The sequence below is a fragment of the Triturus cristatus genome, chromosome 3_1, assembly GCF_964204655.1.
Source record: "Triturus cristatus chromosome 3_1, aTriCri1.1, whole genome shotgun sequence".
In the NCBI taxonomy this organism is placed as follows: Eukaryota; Metazoa; Chordata; class Amphibia; order Caudata; family Salamandridae; genus Triturus; species Triturus cristatus.
The window spans coordinates 666,986,275-667,008,885 of NC_140583.1; the positions used below are offsets into that span (position 1 = coordinate 666,986,275).

Here is a 22,611-nt window from a genome sequence, read left to right on the forward strand (position 1 = left end):
CGTCGAGGACGACCAGGACCAGGAGGCGAGCTGTCCCACGAAGGCTCTTGCTGTCGGCGGCGTCGAAGTTGGACTAGGACTCACCAAGCCTTGGCAAGCGGAACCCACGAGGAACAAAGGACTTGCTTCTGGTGCAGACCAGGAAGGTCTGGGGTGCTTCTTCTTTGCAGAGAAGCGGGAGCCAGTCTGGAGGAGCCAAACCAGCGCAGAAGATTTCAGGGAGCGTCGTCACAAAGGTCACTAGCCAGCGGGCAAGCAACCGGACAGACGCGGCAAGCAGGAAAATGCTGAAGGGCCCCACGCAGGACTCGTGGAGTGTGGGGGGCTGGTCTTCGGTGCAGATGGTGCTTGGGGTTGGGGCTTCTCAATCCCCGGTGCACAACTTCGAGGGTACCTCAGAAGCTGCGCTGTAAGTTACTAGCCACTTTACCCAGGTAGCCGGTCCCACGTCGCTCGTCGCCTCCACGGATCTCAGCTCTGCTGCAGATGTGGATGAGGGTCGGAGAAGTCTGGAAATCAAGGCTCTGGTCGGGCTCTGCAGTCGGTTCCTCGTCGAACGTTTCACAAAGCAAAGGGTAGTCTCTTGATGGTGCCTGTTTGCACAGGGTAGCCACTCCTTGGCTACAAGGGAGATTCTTCAGTCTTCTTCTTTCGTCGAATGTCGAAGGTCCAGAGTTTCTGTTCAGTTTTGCAGGTTCAGGATAATCTAAAGTCTTGAGGCCCAACTCCCACTCTTATACTAATCTGGGGGGCTGGGATACCTGCTAGGTCACGCCTTATGGGTGGGACCTGGGAGGGGGTGGTTACACCCACTTCCCTTTGTCCAGTTTCGCGCCAGAGCTGGGGCTGGAGTGCCCCAGCGCCGGTTTGAACTGGACTATGCAAGGAACACCTTGTGTGCCCCAGGCATGTCTCATTCCTTTCAGCCCACCCTGCCCCAATACACTAAAGGCTGTCTGGGGAGGTGCTAGCACCTCCCCAAGCAGGAAACCTATTGTCCAGGCCTCCCTGGCTGGGATCACTCCCAGCAGCAGGAGGTCAGACTTGTGTCTGTGGCAGCAGCATCCATTTTGTGATGCTGAGGCTTTGGTCAGAGGTTACACAGCAAAGTAGGATTTTAACATGTCTCTCCCTCTAGAAGGGGGGAATAATATCCTCATCACCAGAAATGGTATGGGGGTATTATTCCAAAGTGTTAGACACCTTACACGACATGTTTTGATACAGCCCAACCATAGTTACCATAACCGTTTAAGATTATAAGGCACTTTAAGAGTATATGGTAGGCTATATCATAGAACAGCTATAAGGACATGGTTCCGAAAGCTGCAGACAGGCTCAGCTCATGCTAGAGCACCATCTCACATGTTACCAAGCACTCTGCCTCCAGGATTGTTAAGGCCTGCCATAGGAGTGACTGATAGGTACACATGTGTCTATATATAAGGTAGGTATAGGAATACTACACCTAAGCAAGGGGTGATTACACGACCTTGCCCCAGCTGAGTGATCAGCCAGTTGTGTCTGATTGGAAGGCCAGACCAGGGGTGGCATAATACATGCTGCAGCCCCTGGGAGGCCTAGGGTACACCTATGCCCTGGGTACCTAGGGTACACTATACAGGGTCCAATAAGGTGATCCTTACCAATTGGGTATGTACCTAGGGTACATGGAGTCCATTTTACAGAGAGAGCAGACAGCCTGAGACCCTGAATGGCAGGATCTCAGGCCAACTAAGTCGAAAAACCAGCTAGACACTAGGCAAAAAGTTGGGGGTAACCATAGTCAGATATCCACCTTCCTACACAACCCCCCCCAAACGAAAGGAGATAAGGCTGGCCATTACAAGGTAAGCCTCTATTGCCTGAGTGGCCATATAAGGAAGAACCAGCACTGGCATGGTTACCCCCTGTCTCATGGTCCACTAAGCAATCCCTCATCCTAAAGATATCATAGGGTCTCCACCATAGGGAATCTCTACCTTTGGTGTGTCTTTGCAAAGTAAAAGGCTGGTGTTGAGATGGAGTACTGAAGTGAGTGTCCTCAAAGTGAGGCCTCAGCTTCCTCCAATCATCCTCCACCCTGGGTGCCTTTCTTTCTCTAACTGAGTTGCACTGTGCTCTCAGGGCCAGCCTCTGGCTACCTAAAGCTGGAGGCTGGGTCCCTTTTGTGGGCTTACTGGAGGGACAGGTCAGGTTTGGGGCCCTAAGGTCCCATGTTTGCCTGTGCCCAGCAGAATCCCTCTGGGGGAGGTCCCTAACTACCTGTGAAGGGGATCCCTCAGGAATGTTTTTACCCATCACCTGGCTAGGGCAACTAACCAGGCAATCCTCATTCTTTTGAAGGGGGGGTTCTTGTGGACAGGGGCCCTCTTGGGGTCCACTGGCCTCCCTGACCTCTGCAGCCCTGGGCTGACTGAGGCAGGGTAGAGAGAGGCAGGCTACCTGCACCAGACTGGGTCCCACCTTGGAAGGGGCCACTGACATCAGAGGCTCTGCCAGGCCAGGCCTGGCTACCTCTGGGGCAGTACCTTCACAAGGGGTGAGGTCAGATCCCTGAGGAGGCTGACCTCTTCCTAATGTCTGGGGAGAGGGAGACTTTTCTTCCTCCCCACTACTCTCTGTTTGTGTGGAGTGATCCATAGTTTCAGGCTTCACTACACCTATATCAGTCTGAGTGTGGGCTGAGACCATTACAGCCTTGCCAACCTTTTCAGGAAGGCACTCAGTTTGTGTTTGAGCTGTGACTGTCACAGCTCTGCCAATTTCTACAGGGAAGTCTGTCTGTGCCTGGGCTGTGGCTACCACTGCCCTTCCAACCTTTTCAGGGAGGAAAGCTACTTGGACAGGGGTTGTGACTGGCACAACCCCACTACCCTTTTTGGAAAGGCCTACCATTTTAGAATGGGTGTCTTGTTCAACTCCAGCCCAAGCTGAGAGTTCTAAGTCATTCCCCAGCAAGCAGTCCACAGGCAAGGTTGGAGACACTGCCACCCTTTTAGGGCCAGTGACACCTCCCCAGCTGAGACATACCTCTGCCATGGGATGACTGTTCTGTTTGCCATCAATGTTAGTTACCTGGTATGAGAAACCAGGCAAAAGCTGCTCAGAGGGAACTAGCCTATGGGCCACCATAGTGATGCTAGCTCCAGTGTCTCTGTAGGCCTCAGCTTTTCTACCATTGATGTAGGGTTCCTGTCTGTACCTACCCAAAGTGTTGGGACAGGCAGTGAAGTTGGCAAACCCCATGCCACCATCACAGACAAGAGTAGCTGCTGCAGGGGAATTGGCTAAGCCAGGATCCCCCTGTGTTCCCCAAGAAAACCTAACCAAATTTTTGGGGGCACTCCCACCACCCTGTGTGGAGTTTTGGGGCCCTGAGGAAGATTTCTCTTTTGCTTTATCCCCACCCTTCTCTTGAGGCTTGGTGGTATCTTTCTTTTGGTCACCACCCTGATTTTTAGGCCTAATCCTGGTCCTGACCCATTTATCTGCCCTCTTTCCCAATTCTTGGGGAGAGGTCAAATCTGAGTCTACCAGGTGTTGATGGAGAAGCTGGTTCTGACAATTACTAAGGATCTGCTCCCTCATAATCAAGTTGTACAATCCTGTATAGTCCTGCACCTTGCTGCCATTTAACCAACCTTCCAAAGCCTTAGTGGCACAATCCACAAAATCAGACCAGTCCTGTGTCTGTGTCTTCTGGGTGTCCCTGAACAACAACCTATATTTCTCAGTGGTTAAGCCAAACCCATCTATCAGAGCACTCTTCAGGACTTTGTAATTGTTTGCATCCTCATCACTGACTGTGAGGAGCTTGTCTCTACCTTTGTCAGAAAAGGAGAGCCACAAGATAGCTGCCCACTGACTCTGGGGAACCTGCTGTACTTTGCAGGCCCTCTCCAAAGCAGTCATCCATTTGTGGATGTCATCCCCATTCTGATATGGGGGGACTATCTTGCTTAGGTTTCTATGGTCATAAGACCTATCCCTATCTCTAGGAATGTTGCTGCCACCAGTGGGTTCTAACCCACTTAACTTTTGTTCTCTAGCCAGAGCAAGCTTCTATTTGGCAAGGGCAATTTCTTCCCTCTGAATCCTCAGATTAGCTTCCCTCATTCTGGCTTTATGCTCCTTTCTCTCAGGTGAAGTCATTCCCCTGTGAGAGGAAGCATTAGAGATGCTAGAGACATGGGAGTGGATGGATTCCCTTGAAGGGGATCTGTCCCTCCTGCTTCTCTGTGAATGCCTACTTGTGGGTCTGTATGGGGGGACCCCATGCAAACTCCCATGTAAACTTAAGTTAGCCTGGCTAAGTCTCCTTACTTGGCTCTGGCTGTCTACCTCCCCATCTGAAGCCCCATCTGACTCCTCTGTGGTGGGTAGACCCTCCTCTGTGCCTAGGGCACCTGCCTGAGATGCCCTCTGAGCATCATACTCCTCTAGGAGTTGTCTTAACTGAAGGAGGGTAGGGTTTGCACCCTGTTTTATTCCTCTGGAGGTACACAATTGTCTCATCTCCTGGAATGTTAAGGTATCATACCTAGAGGGGGTCTTCTGCAGACCTGACCCTCCTGGGAGAGCATCTACTTGATCTCCTCCCAGAGGCATGATCTAGTGAGGGTGTGGTGTGTGCACCTACCTACACTAGTTGTATCTACGAAACCTCTCTAGTGGTTGTAGTCAGGGTGTGTTACTCCCTTCAACCTACAACCACTAAGTCCAGTAGGACTTAAGTATTACAAACTATGTTATATGTACCTAGACAATATCTGTGTGATCTTTCAATTTAGTATCTCAAGATTACAATGGTATTACAACAGCAAGCTCAGATCCCAACCGCTGCTCACCAATGTGAGAAGTTGGCCTGGTGTATGATGTCACTAGTTATAGTGTACACCTTATATCAGTCCAAATACCCTTATGGTGATTGGTTGTAAAGTCAACCTTATAGACCAGCTATCCTAGTGGTAGCATGGACAAGAGCAGTCTTAGGCTAAACTCTGAATGGCATGTGAAGCCAGCTGTGATACCATATATAATCCCTTGAATACCAAATGAAAGGACACCACAACAGATATATATATAAAATAAAGTGTATTTATTCTAAGCAAACCCTCAGCACTCTTTATGAGTTTAGAGGTAAGTACAACACAGTCTTATTAATGCATACAGTAAGTCACACAGGTAAGTAATACAGTTAGGCCCTAGGGGCCACGCAAACCATATACTAAATAAGTGGTATAAGAACCACTGTCACGGAAATAGAATAGGCCTAGGCCTAGGGAATCGCTGGGGCTACACTACACTAGCGTTAGTTAGGAAGTGGGAGGCCCACGGGATTCGTGTGCAGAGTGGAAACACTCACGCGTAATGCGTAAAAGTCAATAGCAATGTTACAGTTTAGAAATAGATAGATTTAGGACACTTCCGGAGTAGCTAGGAAGTCGAGACTTGAAAACTAGACACTAGGATAGTCACTATCCTGATGAGCACCGGAGTACCCAAGTTACCTAGCCCACAGGCTGCGGGTGCATAGGGGTGAAGATGCGTCGTTTTCGTCGTCGACTCCTATGGATGCCTGAAGAAAGATGCTGACAGGCAGTCAGGGGAGAGTGTCCGGTGGATCCCAAGGCTGGGATCAAGAAGAGAAGAAACCTGCAAGCAGAGGGGACAGAGTCAAGGTCACTAGCCAGTGACCACGTGGAACCAGGAAGGAACCAGGCGATGTCGTGAAGAGTTGCAGGTGAAGGTGAAGCTTGTCGCTGCAGCCAGGAGGACCAGGAAGCGTCGAGGATGACCAGGACCAGGAGGCGAGCTGTCCCACGAAGGCTCTTGCTGTCGGCGGCGTCGAAGTTGGACTAGGACTCACCAAGCCTTGGCAAGCGGAACCCACGAGGAACAAAGGACTTGCTTCTGGTGCAGACCAGGAAGGTCTGGGGTGCTTCTTCTTTGCAGAGAAGCGGGAGCCAGTCTGGAGGAGCCAAACCAGCGCAGAAGATTTCAGGGAGCGTCGTCACAAAGGCCACTAGCCAGCGGGCAAGCAACCGGACAGACGCGGCAAGCAGGAAAATGCTGAAGGGCCCCACGCAGGACTCGTGGAGTGTGGGGGGCTGGTCTTCGGTGCAGATGGTGCTTGGGGTTGGGGCTTCTCAATCCCCAGTGCACAACTTCGAGGGTACCTCAGAAGCTGCGCTGTAAGTTACTAGCCACTTTTCCCAGGTAGCCGGTCCCACGTCGCTCGTCGCCTCCACGGATCTCAGCTCTGCTGCAGATGTGGATGAGGGTCGGAGAAGTCTGGAAATCAAGGCTCTGGTCGGGCTCTGCAGTCGGTTCCTCGTCGAACGTTTCACAAAGCAAAGGGTAGTCTCTTCATGGTGCCTGTTTGCACAGGGTAGCCACTCCTTGGCTACAAGGGAGATTCTTCAGTCTTCTTCTTTCGTCGAATGTCGAAGGTCCAGAGTTTCTGTTCAGTTTTGCAGGTTCAGGATAATCTAAAGTCTTGAGGCCCAACTCCCACTCTTATACTAATCTGGGGGGCTGGGATACCTGCTAGGTCACGCCTTATGGGTGGGACCTGGGAGGGGGTGGTTACACCCACTTCCCTTTGTCCAGTTTCGCGCCAGAGCTGGGGCTGGAGTGCCCCAGCGCCGGTTTGAACTGGACTATGCAAGGAACACCTTGTGTGCCCCAGGCATGTCTCATTCCTTTCAGCCCACCCTGCCCCAATACACTAAAGGCTGTCTGGGGAGGTGCTAGCACCTCCCCAAGCAGGAAACCTATTGTCCAGGCCTCCCTGGCTGGGATCACTCCCAGCAGCAGGAGGTCAGACTTGTGTCTGTGGCAGCAGCATCCATTTTGTGATGCTGAGGCTTTGGTCAGAGGTTACACAGCAAAGTAGGATTTTAACATGTCTCTCCCTCTAGAAGGGGGGAATAATATCCTCATCACCAGAAATGGTATGGGGGTATTATTCCAAAGTGTTAGACACCTTACACGACATGTTTTGATACAGCCCAACCATAGTTACCATAACCGTTTAAGATTATAAGGCACTTTAAGAGTATATGGTAGGCTATATCATAGAACAGCTATAAGGACATGGTTCCGAAAGCTGCAGACAGGCTCAGCTCATGCTAGAGCACCATCTCACATGTTACCAAGCACTCTGCCTCCAGGATTGTTAAGGCCTGCCATAGGAGTGACTGATAGGTACACATGTGTCTATATATAAGGTAGGTATAGGAATACTACACCTAAGCAAGGGGTGATTACACGACCTTGCCCCAGCTGAGTGATCAGCCAGTTGTGTCTGATTGGAAGGCCAGACCAGGGGTGGCATAATACATGCTGCAGCCCCTGGGAGGCCTAGGGTACACCTATGCCCTGGGTACCTAGGGTACACTATACAGGGTCCAATAAGGTGATCCTTACCAATTGGGTATGTACCTAGGGTACATGGAGTCCATTTTACAGAGAGAGCAGACAGCCTGAGACCCTGAATGGCAGGATCTCAGGCCAACTAAGTCGAAAAACCAGCTAGACACTAGGCAAAAAGTTGGGGGTAACCATAGTCAGATATCCACCTTCCTACAATCCCCAGTCCGTGTCTGCCTGATACTCTGCAGTAGGGACTCTGAAGATCCCCACGCCGTGTCTGCCTGATATTATGCAGTAGAGAGACTAAAGATCTCTAGACCTTGTCTGCCTGATACTCTGCATCAACGAGCGCAAAGATCCCTAGATCATGTCTGCCTGATACTCTGAAGCTGTCAGCAAAGAACTTCCCGCGATGTCTGTCTGATACTCTGCAGCAGCAAGAGTAGAGATCCCTAGAACATGTCTAATACTCTGCAGCTGACAACAAAGTTTCCTTGGCCATGACTATCTAATACTCTGCAGCTGAGAGCAAAGCTTCAAGTCGAGGGTGGCCTGGCTCACTAAAGCCGCCGGTAAAGATCCCCAGACAATGACTGCCTTGTACTCTGCAGCTGAAAGCAAAGATCCCCAGGCCACGTCTGCTTGATACACTGCAGCAGAAAGAAACGACGCCCGGGACATGGTCTCCTGATACTCTACAGCTGCCAGCAAAGATCCCCAGGCCACGTGTTGTTTGAAACTCTGCAGCTGAGAATGAAGATCCCAAGTCCATGTCTGTCTGATACTCCACAGCCTAACACAAAGATCTCCAGGCTATGATTACTGAGAGGACTGCCTACAGACCGCAGCAGCTCAGGGAGCAGGTTCCCAGCTCATGGCTGCCGGAAACTTCACAGCACGGAAGAAAGATGCATCGGTCATGTCAAATGACACATATTCTGGCCCTAGCTTCCAAATGTTGACCACAGAACGACTGCCTGTTGATCAACAGCTCAAAACAGAGGTCAACAGACATAGCTCTCTTGTTACTCCTCAGCTCTGGGCAGAAGCTGCCTGAAAGTCCAGCACTGAGAAGAGGTATCCACAGATCTGGGGCTACTAATCATTCGGGCCTTGTCCAAAAGCTGTCTAGCTAAGGAAAAAAAAACAATACTTTAGTTGTCTGTTAAACCTAAGCATTGCTGCACCCACAGCGCTCCTATCTACCATTTGCTATACCCATGAATTTAACATCTGCTTATAATCCACAGAATTTCAAGCATGCAGCACTTGGAGCCAAATCTGAGCATTGGGACCTATCAGCGGACGGTCAAAGTGGGCAACTGGAATGAAGACATGTCATGGGAAGAGGTAAGTCAAAGTAGAGTTATGAAACAGCGATACTTAGTAGGAATGATGGAGCACATTTAAGCATCACAGCAAAACAAGGGGATGAGTACAGGGCATTGTGTGCTTTTAACACCCTTCATCTGTAGAAGATTACCATTGCTGTAACTGGAATGCAATATGTTTGAACTGTATTGTGGCTGCAATATGATGAGGACCAGGTTACCTATAGGTTATGATGGCCTTTACATATATATTTTATTTTAATCGGGGTTAAACAAACCGCATTAATTGTTTTCGTTTTAGACTTACAGTGAGGAAGCTCTGTTCAGAAGTACTGGGCCTATCAGCGTGCACACTGTGAGCCTAATATCAATATAAAATTACTTTAAAGGTCAATTGAAGACTATACACACGATCAGTAGTGTAACAGGCAGGCACACACCACTGCTGCAAACCATCTGTGGTAACCACTAGCACTACTGTGTACTGTGCTCATCAACAGCAATATAAATGGGCAGCACCATATATATAACGTAGGAAGGAAATATCTATGCACATCTAGAGTCCCCGCAAGACCTAGGGTGATCAGTGACCATCATTGCCAGTCGGCTAATTAGAGAACTCAAGGGAAGGAAGCCATGGAAGGTCCATGGGTGCCTTCAATCATGGCCACTGGAGAAACTTGCTGAACAGGGCCAATGGCTGGGCCACCTCTGCCTTGGATGCTTCCTGCTGGCTACATGACAGTGGGCACCCTGGTGACTGTGTTTGAAGGTGTCCATGGAGCTTCAAATAAATGAAAAATAAATAGCTTGTTGTCAGGGCTATCTTCACCATTTTTCCAATTCACCTGTGAAAGGTTGTAATCAAACGGCTTATCTTTGCATAGGTTGACATAATACATATATACAGCTCTTTTCCATAAGCCCAATGACACCTCGATCCCTTCCTTGCTCAAGTCCTCCTACCCTTATGTCTCTCTTTAGGATGCCATGACTTCAGCTTTTCTCCATGGGCCCCATATTTTTTCAAACTTGTGTGCACGTCCTCATGTACCAATCTGTATTTTTCCCCACCCATTCCTGTATGGTTGGGAGCGCTCCTCTCCCTTGATATTTAATCAAATCCTGTTGTGCATCCATTAGGGCCACATTACAGAAGAGGAGTAGGTAATGATCGAGAGACTGTTCTCCCGAGATACCTAGGGTCACCTGTTGCTGGGTAAGCATCACAAGTAATCTATCACTGCCATAATTCTGGTACCCATTTTACCCCAGTACTATTGGGCTCTCGGGAAATCCAAAATTGTATGTAGCAGGCTACCCCTCTTTCAAGAATCCCTAGGGCAGAGATGGTTGTCAATCCTCCACATGCACAACACCTTGGTTCTAGTATAGTATGTGGTTGGAGAACACCTTATATCTAGTTTAGTATGCCCTTTTCAAATATAGTATGCCTTCAGTTGGATTAACCGAAAACCCACCCTTATAGCCACCTTCCCCGTGTATGGACATGTCACCCCACAGTCATTGTATTCAAGTCTTCCTAAATCACCCTACCATCTCTCTGTCAGCGTGTCTAACAGTGGGAGGCTGTTTTGGAGAAGCTTGGAGTAGATTTGGGACTTTGTGTGGCTAGTGGGGATGAAGGGAGAACACGCTATATTCTAATGGGGATTCCTCTGCTATGTCTGTCAATAAGCTCTCATAGTCACATAGTATGTGCCTCAATCGCTGATTATGAAGGAACTGGCTCCATGTTAGCTTGTATTCCTCTTGTACAGAAAGGAATCATATCTCCGTCTTTCCGGATGTCACATCACCCAGTTTAGAAATGCCTGGTGTGTCTAATTTTTTGTAGTTCAGTATTGCACGCATACCTCTCACCTTATCTAACTCCCATAGGGGGGTCTCTAACATCAGCTTGCCTTTCAAGCCTAGGGCCTGGGTCAACCGCCTCCATGTCTTAATTGCGGCGGCCATCAGAGGGGGTAAGGGAGCCATCGCCAATCCCCCATAAAGTCACGGGAAGTAGCACTCCTGGTCCATTGCCTGTCTATCCGCAGACAGTGATGGCTCTTGTTGTGTAGCAAAGGCCCAGTCATTAATTACCACCAACTGTGCAGCCCAGTAGTACAGTCATAGACTTGGGAGTGTGATTCCCCCCTTTGAGGGTTGTCTTGTCAGGGTTACCAAGGCAATCCTAGGTGTCCCCCTGTCCCATAGTAGCACATGTGTCATCTCATGCACTGAGTGGAAAAAACTACCAGGACTTTAAATGGAGTGTTTTGAGGTATAAATATGTCAGCAAATAGATCATCTTATAAAGTGTACCCTTCTTAGCAGTGAAATTGGAAGTATCCTCCATTTCTGATGGATACATCTGCCTGTGGATTCCTCACCTTATGAATATCCCCTGCTCCAGCATACCACTGAGACTTTTTCCTAGCTATCCACGCCGACAAGGTCGTCACAATGCTATGACTCTGCACGCGGCTCCGCGTGACGTCACTGGAGCCATAAGAGGGCCACGTCGGCGTGATGACGTCCGTTCCCTTTTATCCGCGCTGTCGACGCTAACTTTTTTTTCAGAGACTCTCCATACTTTTGTCTGGATACATTGTATTTTGGATTGTATCTCTCTCTGTTTTGGCATGTCGGCCCCGAGGAAATCGGGCTTTAAGCCCTGTAAAAAATGCAGGGATCATATGTCGATTACTGACCCTCATGAAGACTGTCTTTGGTGCTTGTCGTCTGACCATGATGTTGAGGGCTGTTCTTCTTGCAGGAAGATGAATCCGAAGGCTCTGAAGGAGCGGGAGGCCAAGCTGTAAATGGCTAAGGCAAGAAAAGAAAAAAGGGGTCGTAAAAGATCTAAGTCAAGATCTTCGACGTTGCATGGCTCCAAGAGAAATCATAAGAAGAAGAGGCATGCATCTCGGCGCCGATCATCGAAGGCTGTGGCTTCGAGGTCACCTTCTCCAGCCCATCGATGTCGAGTAAAGGACTTTATCTCTCCTTCTCTTTCAGTGTCTCTTCAAGTGACTTCGGTTCATTCTCCATCTTACAAGGGGACTCCGAAGCAGTCACCGGCGCCGAGATTTTCACCGACTCCAGAGGATGGGCCGAATATGGCTGATGATGAGGTTCCTGCGGCTCCGCCTGTGGCTCCGGCAGCTCTGGCTCCAGAGGTGCCTCGTTTGGATCCTGAACCGGCACAGTACCCGCAATTTCCAGTGCCGGGTTCGGATCCATCGCATTTTTTTAATGCGATGTATGGCGTGTTCGCCAGGGCCTCGTACCCCTCTGGAGCACCTTCGGGTCCCATGGGTCCTCTGGCTTTTAGTTTGGGTGTGCCTCACCAGTATCCTCAGGCCCCCTTTGTACCATTTATGCCAACGACGCTGTCCTGGCAGTTTCTGGCTCCGAGGATATCGACGCCGTATGGGCACTCCCCGGCTCCATCCTGTGAACCTTCTCGGATTCGATCGGCGCCGGTTGCTACAGCAGATCCTCCTTCGACGCCGCTCCCGGAGCCATCGGCGCCGCCGGTGCCGCAACCAAAGATGCGCTCGAGGAGAGAAGCACAGAGGTTGTTAAAGGAGGAACAGTACCAGGCTGAGGAGATGGAGGAAGGGGAAGTTTATGATACAGAGGATTTGTTTGAGGGATTGTTTGAGGCAAGTGGACTTGAGACTTCCCCAGAGTGGGACTTTGCTTATCAGAAGGCTTCCCCCTCGAAAGAAGTTGCACCTTACCATATTGTGATGAGGAAGGCTGCTGAACGTTTTGATTTGCAGCTTCCTATGGCTGAGTATAAGCCTAATTTACTTACAGAGGTGCTTCATTCTCCTTCCTCTGTGGTTGAACTACTTTTGCCTTTCAACGAAGCATTGACTGAGCCAATCCTTGATGTATGGCGCAACCCACTTTCTGCTGACAGGGACTCCAAGAAGTTGGAACAGTCTGCAAAGAAGGTCTTTTGATCAGCTAGCATGGCTCTGAAGTCTACCAATGCCACTTGTCTTTTGGGTAGATATATTCATGCCCTTATGGACTCTGCCAAACAACTTCTTCCTAAATTGTCTGAGGAGGATAGGGGTAATCTGAGTGAGGTGCTGGCAGACTCTCAGGCTGCGGCTCGCCAAGTCAGCCAGTCTGGCCTGGACACTGCGGATTTGGTTGCCAGGGTGATGGGTTCATCCATTGCAAAAAGAAGACATGCATGATTGAGGTCTTCTGGATTCTCTCCCGATGTACAGGCTGTCCTTCTTGATCTGCCTTTTGATCTAGACGTTTTGGAGAGAAAGCTGATTCTGCTCTACAAAGATTTAAGGACGGTAAGGCCACAGCGAAGTCTTTGGGCCTGCAGTCTCAGGCGAAAGGTTATGGCTATAGACGATACCATGACTTCGGAAAGTCTTCCTTTCGTGATTACAGATAGCCACAGCAGCAGCAACAGCAACAAAACCCCTTGTACAAATACTATAGAGGTAAGGGTTGAGGTTGCCTTTGTGGAGCCGGGCATCAGCCTTCTTCCTCCTCCTCCTCCTCTACCTCCGCAGCCCCTCCTGGTAACGCAGGAAAGCAGCCCTAGATCCACCATTCTGGATCATGTAGGTCCTGTGGGAGGTCGGCTTACCCACTTCCTACAAGATTGGAAATCGATCACTTCGGACCTTTGGGTTCTAGATCTGGTAGAAAATCGGTATGCCCTTCCCTTCAGGGAATTCCCTCCTCCTCACCCTCCTTGCCTAGGGTTTTGCACAGAGGATCATTTACTTCTCCTTCAAAAGTAGGTTCTTGCCCTGTTACAAAAAGGTGCGATAGAGTTGGTTCCAGAGCAGGAAAGGGGTCAGGGATGCTACTCCCGGTATTTCTTGATTCCCAAAAAGGATGGCAGGTTACGTCCTATCCTGGACCTCAGGATTTTGAATCGGTTTCTCAAACAGGAGAGATTCAAGATGCTCATCTTAGTGCAGGTTCTTCAGACGCTGCGACAAGAGGACTGGATGGTGTCCATCTACTTACATGATGCGTATTTTCACATCCCAATCCTGAAGTCGCACAGGAAGTATCTCCGGTTTACAGTTGGTTTGCAACATTTCCAGTTTGCGGTCCTTCCGTTTGGTCTTACTACTGCACCTCGAGTCGTCACCAAGATGATGGCGGTGGTGGCTGCCCATCTCAGGAGGTCGGGGATCCTGGTTTTCCCCTACCTGGATGACTGGCTTCTGAAGGCAGAGTCGCCAGAGATGGTGCGTCGTCATCTGCAGGTAACATCTCAGCTGTTGTTCAGATTGAATTTTTCTATAAATGTGCCCAAGTCTCACCTGGTGCCCTCTCAGCACAACTTGTTCATAGGGGCAGTACTGGATACCACTGTGTGTCGAGCTTTTCCTCCTCCGCAAAGGATTCTCGACATCCATAAATGATCCCTTTGTTCCACAATGGAGCGGTTGTTCCTGTTCTGAAGGTCCTACGCCTGCTCGGTCTGTTCGCCTCCTGCATTCTGTTGGTCAACCATGCACGCTGGCACATGAGGGCGCTCCAGTGGTGCCCCTGCAGGCAGTGATATCAGCACAATGGAGATCTCAGGGAGTCTGTCAGGATCTCCAGAGGAGCTGCAGTGGATCTGTCTTGGTGGAGTGTTGAGGGCAATCTGTCTCAAGGAAAACCCTTTCATCTTCCTCCATCGGTGGCTACAGTAATAACAGATGCCTCTACATTAGGGTGGGGTGCTCATCTGGGGGTTCTGGAGATCAAGGCTCTTTGGTCTCCAGAGGAAAGATTGTCTCATATCAATCTTCTGGAATTGCGGGCGATACGTTTGGCGCTGAAGGCCTTTCTCCATTCCCTTCGCGGTCAGTCGGTTAAAGTCCTGCCGGAAAACACTGCTGCGATGTGGTATGTCAACAAGCCAGGAGGAGTAGGGTCGTACCGTCTCTGCAGGGAGGCGTTGCGACTTTGGTCCTGGGCTCAGGACCATCAGATTTGCTTGATGGCAAATCATCTGGCCGGGGTGCTTAATGTGCGTGCGGACAGTCTCAGCCGGCAGTTCTCTGCCGACCACGAGTGGAGGCTTCATCCAGAGGTGATTCGACACATCTTCCAGACGTGGGGAACTCCTCGGGTGGACCTGTTTGCCACTCTCGAGAATGCGCATTGCCTGTCATTCTGCAGTCTCAAGTTTCTGATGCAGGGGGTGTTGGGGGAAGTGTTTCAGTTGAGTTGGAGCTCTCAACTCCTTTATGCGTTTCCTCCCATACCCTTGATTCCTCAGGTCCTGAGGAAGATTCGCCAAGACCTGGCCCAAGTCATATTGAATGCCCCGGATTCGCCAAGAAGGGTGTGGTACACAGATCTACTTCACCTCTCATCGCACCCTTCGCTCCGTCTTCCTCTCAGGGTAGACCTCCTCTCGCAGGGGCAGGTACTTCACCCCCACCTCCAGAGCCTGCACCTTCATGGCTTTAGATTGAATGGGGCAACCTGAGTTCCTTCTCTCTCCCTTCTGATGTGGTGGATGTTATCTTATCGGCCAGGTGACACTCCACTAAGTCCATTTACTCCTACAGGTGGTCAACATTTGTTAAATGGTGTGGAGAGAGATCTATTGATCCCTTAAAGGCTCATCTTTCTGATGTTCTCTTGTTTTTCGCTGCATTTGGCCCAGCAGGGTTGTGCTGTGGCTACTGTTAAAGGTTATTTGTCGGCTTTATCGGCATTTCTTTGCCTGATCAGCCGTCTCTTTTCAAATCTCTGGTTTTTTTAAGGTTTATTAAGGGCCATACTAATATGTTTCCGCCTACTCTCTTCATTATGCCCCAGTGGGATTTAAATCAGATTTTAACTTTCTTAATGAGTTCCCCATTCGAACCTATGCATAGTTGTCCTTTGAGAATGCTGTCATTCAAAACGGTCTTCCTTGTTGCTATCACCTCAGCTAGGAGGGTGAGTGAGCTTCAGGCTTTGAGTTCTAAGCCTCCGTTTCTGACCATTAATGCTGAAAGGATGGTTCTCAGGACCAGGGCTGCTTTTCTGCCTATGGTAGTAACTCCCTTCCATCTGGGGCAGTCCATTACCCTCCCTACTTTCTATCCTCGCCCTCACCCTTCCAAGGAGGAGGAGCGGCTTCACCGCCTGGATCCTAAGAGGGCGGTTAGTTTCTATCTGGATACAACGAAGGACTTGCGACAGGACGATCAGCTCTTTGTGGGCTACGTTGGACGCATGAAGGGCAAGGCGGTGCACAAGCGCACTCTATCCAGGTGGATCATCTTGTGCATCAAGATCTGCTACGCTCTGACTGGTAAGGAGCCTCCTAAAGGCATTAGAGCTCATTCCACCAGGGCTAAATCGTCTACTTCTGCCTTGTACAGAGGTGTTCCTGTGCTGGACATCTGTAAGGCCGCAACTTGGGCTTCCCTCCACACTTTTGCGAAGCATTACTGCTTAGATTCCGAAGTGAGGGGGGACAGCCATTTTGCGCACTCTGTTTTGCACGACCTTTTGGTATAGAGGGTTGGACACCCTTCTCCGGGAGTGGCACTGCTGTGGGAATCTATTCATAAGGTGAGGAATCCACAGGCAGATGTATCCATCAGAAGAACAAGTTACTTACCTTCGGTAATGCTTTTTCTGGTGGATACAGTATCTGCCTGTGGATTCCTCACTGACCCACCCGCCTCCCCGTTGTCCACCCTTTTCTACCTTAAGAGGTATTCGTTAATATGTTATTTCATATTGTCATTATGTATTGCCTCTATTTACCTTTGTGTAGGCTTATAGCAAATGTTTGATTTCCTTTTTCACTTTACACTGTGTGTATTTGTGTGAATCCTGTGTACTATGTATGCATTGTCTATATGGTCGGTCCGCCCGTTTCGCCTCGGTGGCACGAAAAAAATGGGTGGAACTGATGTCATCACGCCGACGTGGCCCTCTTATGGCTCCAGTGACGTCGCACGGAGCCGCGTGTGGAGCCATAGCATTGTGACGACCTCGTCGGCGTGGCGAGCTAGGACAAAGGTTCCGTGGAATGCTGGCGCAGGGGATATTCATAAGGTGAGGAATCCACAGGCAGATACTGTATCCACCAGAAAAAGCTTTACCGAAGGTAAGTAACTTGTTCTTCTTGCATCGTTTCTGTATTCCTCCAGAATTCAGGTTGCGTTGGAAGAATAGGTCCCCATTCTCTGCCACTGACTTGCGCCAATTGATACGAATCCCTGCATGTGACCGAAATACTTCGAGGGTCTGCAGTCCTCGCAGGATGGAATGCTTTGGGTCTGTCAGGTATAACAGGACATCGTCAGCATATAATGAAGCGTCATTCTCCTATTCAGGGTCTCATCATAGGTCATGGATTAGCGCATCCCAGCATATCCGCATAGTCAGTGGCTCAACCACTACCTTGAAAACTAGGGGAGACAGTGGGCAACCCTGACGGGTGCCCCTGCTCATCCCAAATTCTGCAGAGAACACCCCGTTGATCCTGACTGCAACTATTGGGTCTTTATACAACAACCTCATCCAGGACAAAACTGTTGGATCAAAACCCATCTTCTGGAGAATAGCTATCGTGTACAGCCAATCTGTTGAATCTAATTCTTTTTCAGCAACTAGGGCCACCAGGATAGTTAGTTCAAATATGCGGTCCCTACAAGCTAGACACTCGGTAAGCCTCCGAAGGTTGTACCTCATTGCCCTATAGGGCATAAAGCCTGATTGATATGGGGCCACTAGTGAGTCTATCACCTGCATCAGGCAATTTGCCACCACTTTCGCCGGTATCTTTGTCTCCACATTCAGCAGCGATACCAGCCTATAGGAGGCGCAGACCTCTGGTGCTTTCCCCGTCTTATGGTTCAAGAAAATCGTCACTTGATGTAGATCCTGCGGGAGCATTCCATCCTTTCAGGCTCTGTAAAACATCTTATGGAGCAGGTCTACTATACGAAATCTCATACTTTTAAAGAATCCCCACAGTAAGTCTGCAGTAAGATACATTTAATGACTCACTTAAAGAGTCAGTTACGCACCTACAAAATCATCCATTCACACACTTGTACACTCACTCATTCTTCAACAGACCTTTCCCTATATATATTAAACATATTAAAACTGTACAGAAACACATACCTACTGGATGTCATCAGTGATGTCATCAGTGATGTCATTTGAGATGTCATCAGTGATGTCATCAGTGATGTCACTGACCATGTCATGAGTGATGTAATATGTGACGTCATCAGCAGTGCATTGTGGGGGCGAGAGTTATAGTTAGCTGAACTAACTATAACAGGGGAATTTCTAGGGTTTTGTACGAGGGAAATGTCCAGCTAACTATAACGCCCCTGAAACCTTTGGTTTTTTCAGTGAATTTCTAAGGTTTTTTAAATGCCAATTCCTAACTATAACGCCCCTAAAACCTATGGTTTTTTCAGTATATATATATATATATATATTATCTACTGGCGGTCGCCAGTAGATAGTTATAGTTAGGACCCTGTTTCCATAGGAAATCCGCAACATTCTATTTGGAATAACTTTGGCGCCGGTCGACGAATGGTCGCGAAATTTTCAAAACTAATGGGGCGCTACGCTCCGCTCCTACCCTGAAAGTCTTGGGGGGATTTGTCAAGCGGGGGCTGAGAAAAAAGGGGGGTCCCAAAACGCGTTTTCCCCATGCATTTTTCCATAGGACCTTTAGACACAGCTACAGCCCGAACGGCTGAACAGAATTACTTGAAATTTGGCAGAGAGGTAGTCCTCAGGTCAAGGAAGTGCCTTTTGTAGGTCTGGTGTAAATCTGTTCAGTAGGTCCTGAGAAAATAGCATTTAAATCAATATATATATCTGTAAGCGCGCTCCGTGCGCTTACCGTAAGCTTACCGTACGCGTACGGTGCCGTGCGCGAGCTCAATTCTGATTGGTGGTTACATGACTGTAAACAATAGAATCGGTCGAAATCAGGAAGTGTCGGCCGCCATTTTATGTCTCTCGCACTGAGAAACAAAGGTGGGGAACGTGAAACGGGGGCAACGAAGAGAGTTGCAGACCCCCTAGTGTTTGTCAGGGGGTCCAAGAAGGACCCAAAAGTACGAAAAATAAATTAAAAATTTAAAAAAAAAATCACGGGGTACGCGTACGGTAAGCTTACCGTACGCGCACGGCAAAAAAAAAATAAAAAAAAAATAAAGAAGTAACAATCACATTTATTAAATAAATTAAAGGACCCACAAGGGAGAAAAAACAAATGTTACTGCGTAAAAAAATGCGAGGCGCGCACGGCATGGACTGCGCAATGTGCGCGCTCGATGCGCGAAGCGCACCGAGCGCCCACAGCGCGCGCACGGCATGGACTGCGCAATGTGCGCATAGTGAAAAACCAGAAAAAAAAATAAAAAAAAAATACATAACTTAGCATTTAAAAAACCGTACAACTTCACTGAAAAAACCATAGGTTTCACACACGTTATAGTTAGGAATTATCATTTACAAAACCTTGCAAATTCACTTAAAAAACCATAGGTTTCACACATGTTATAGTTAGCTGTACATTTTACTCGTAAAAAACCAATGAAATTCCACGTTATAGTTAGATCAGGTAACTATAACTTGCGCGACCGCAATCCACAATGTGTAATTTCAGATGTCATCATTGATGTCATGAGTGATGTCACTGACCATGTCATGAGTGATGTACTATGTGACGTCATCAGCAGTTTATTGTGGGCGCGCAAGTTATAGTTACCTGATCTAACTATAACGTGGAATTTCATTGGTTTTTTACGAGTGAAATGTACAGCTAACTATAACATGTGTGAAACCTATGGTTTTTTAAGTGAATTTGCAAGGTTTTGTAAATGATAATTCCTAACTATAACGTGTGTGAAACCTATGTCTGTCCACTGCTGGTAGTGATATGCACCCACCCCTCATAGGTCTCAACACTGCTGGTAGTCATATGCACCCACCCCTCATATGTCTGGACACTGCTGGTAGTGATATGCACCCACCCCCATATGTCTGGACACTGCTGGGAGTCATATGCACCCACCCCTCATATCTCTGTCCACTGCCGGGAGTCATATGCACCCACCCCTATATGTCTGGACACTGCTGGTAGTGATATGCACCCACCCCCATATGTCTGTCCACTGCTGGGAGTCATATGCACCCACCCCTCATATGTCTGTCCACTGCTGGGAGTCATATGCACCTACGCCCATATGTCTGGACAATGCTGGTAGTGATATGCACCCACCCCTATATGTCTGGACACTGCTGGTAGTGATATGCACCCACCCCTCATATGTCTGTCCACTGCTGGGAGTCATATGCACCCACCCCTCATATGTCTGGACACTGCTGGGAGTCATATGCACCCACCAACGCACCCCCTTGGAGCTGTACACTGCTGGCCTGGACCTACACACACACCAATATGATGTTAACATGCTGGGCCAGTCCTCTAAGCCCACATTCATGGCATGTGTACGCCTCGTATCCCAAATGTACTGATGCCGTAGGGGTATGTGTGGTACGCACCGTACCCACGCATGAATGCGTGGGTAGGGTGTGCGCATAGTGAAAAACCAGAAAAATAAATAAAAAATAAATACATAACTTAGCATTTAAAAAAACGTACAAATTCACTGAAAAAAACATAGGTTTCACACACGTTATAGTTAGGAATTATCATTTACAAAACCTTGCAAATTCACTTAAAAAACCATAGGTTTCACACATGTTATAGTTAGCTGTACATTTCACTCGTAAAAAAACAATGAAATTCCACGTTATAGTTAGATCAGGTAACTATAACTTGCGCGACCGCAATCCACAATGTGTAATTTCAGATGTCATCATTGATGTCATGAGTGATGTCACTGACCATGTCATGAGTGATGTACTATGTGACGTCATCAGCAGTTTATTGTGGGCGCGCAAGTTATAGTTACCTGATCTAACTATAACGTGGAATTTCATTGTTTTTTTACGAGTGAAATGTACAGCTAACTATAACATGGGTGAAACCTATGGTTTTTTCAGTGAATATATATATATATAAGTATTTTTTAGATCATGAAAACAGTATCTACCTGGTATAAATGCCTAAAATTACATATTTGGCAATATGCATCAGATGCATTTCAGTGGTTTTACAATAGTATTTTACAATTTACATTGTGCATTTGAGCAAGCATTTTTTTATTGTCAATAGGAGGAAAATTTCTTTAAACATGTATGCATTTTTTCCATTTCCATTAATTGGCTGGTATGCACTGTCACTTTAAATAATGCGATCAAACTGGATAACGCTGTCATGTGATCAAGGCAGGTAACTGCCGAAGAGCGTTATGGCGGAATTGTTTGTGCGTGAATAAATACAAAATCTATGCACTATTACTGGGTCCACTCTCGTTTCGTCTTGGAGAAGACTGCTGTGAACGAGGAATTGTCATCTTGACCAGATCGACTTTCTCCGTTGATGTGGACCCTCTCCCCCTGAAGTTGGCTCCGTGGTAGGAAGGTCAAGCTCCCGGTAGATCTGGTCGTCATCGAGGCTTCGGTGAGGCTGGGAACCCGGAAGCAATCCAAAACGCTCTGGCAACGGAAACATGGAAGCCCCCTGCTAACCCAGAGTACGTGCCTGGGAGAACTGGCCGCATCGTGTAAAACACCTCAAACAAGGTACGGGACAGTGTGTACAGTTGAGCAGGTGGGGAGGTGTCCAACTTGGGTGTGTTCCTCCAACAGGACTACACGAGTCTGGGGGACGGCCCTGAAATTTAAAATATATATATTATTGAATCACGCCAAAAATGTCTGCTGCAGTGTTGCGGGATCGCGAGTCGGCCGCCGAGGAGATGTTCTCGGACTCTCCCTCAGAGCAGCATGAGGTCAGCAAATGTGCCAGCAGAGAGGCAAGCGGAGGGGAAAAAAGCCTCAAGGATAAATTTCGAATTTTGGAGAAACTTATACGCCAAGAGATGTCAAAGTGTTGGAAATCCAAGTCACTACAGAAATATCTGGATGTAGGAAGAATCCCCAGGGGCCTGAGAATAATGATTGCCCCGAGTTACGAGATGCTGAACTCCGAGATGATGGTCGAGTGGGCGGAATGTAACCTGGAGTCCTCACGGAAACTGGTGCTAATACTGGTGAAATATGCAGACAGTGATAGACGTGATCTCCAGATAAAAATTGACACTCTTAATGAAGAAATCAAGGCGCTTGGTGATTCCCAGCAGAAACAAAAATTTCATGATGAAATGATGACCAGAACAAAGAGGAAGACAAAATAAAACAAAGGAAAACCTATAAGTTTAGAAGGGACAAGGAAGATTATGCCAATGGGCAAATCTTTACCTTCGCCCGTAAACTCAACACTTTCAGAAAGGCTACAGCAAACAAATGGATGCAGGTGCCACACCAGGAGGACAAAAGTCAACCACTAGTAGAGGCCACATCAACCTCTGACCTCAGTTCTGCGCTTGAAAGTGAGTCAGACACAGAGGGTCAAAGAAACCGATCAATCAAAGTGCTATTAAATTAACTTTGGGGGAAGAACTGGACTATCTGAGGCGCAGCAGAAGGGGAAACACTGCGCCAAAGAAACGCACCGGCAAAAAACGACGGACCCAGAGAAGGAGGGAGAGAAGACAAGCAGCCAGAAAGCACCAGCAACAAGCATCCGTCTCGTGGGCGGGGGGGCCTGGAAGCGCAATTAGTCATGACAACACAGTCCACCTTTGGCGCTGCCCCACCCCCTGTGGTGGAGACGTCCACCCCTGCACCCACCACACCTACCCAACCCCCTCCTGTCCCTGCGGTGCCTGGTCCTGCCACATATGATGCCCCCCCCCCCGGTCGACAAACCTTGAGGTTCGTT

The 22,611-nt window shown here is 48.5% G+C and overlaps 1 protein-coding gene across 3 annotated transcripts in view; it reads left to right on the forward strand.

Annotated features, from left to right (window-relative positions):
* Positions 1–22,611, forward strand: part of CFAP161 (cilia and flagella associated protein 161) — a 197,201-nt gene that overhangs the window by 38,301 nt on the left and 136,289 nt on the right. For all 3 annotated transcript variants that reach the window (XM_085646375.1, XM_085646376.1, XM_085646377.1), the window contains one exon: positions 8,631–8,730. In XM_085646375.1, coding sequence (XP_085502501.1) covers positions 8,641–8,730 — 90 coding nt within the window. In that variant the 5' untranslated portion in view covers positions 8,631–8,640. The remainder of the gene's footprint in view (positions 1–8,630; positions 8,731–22,611) is intronic.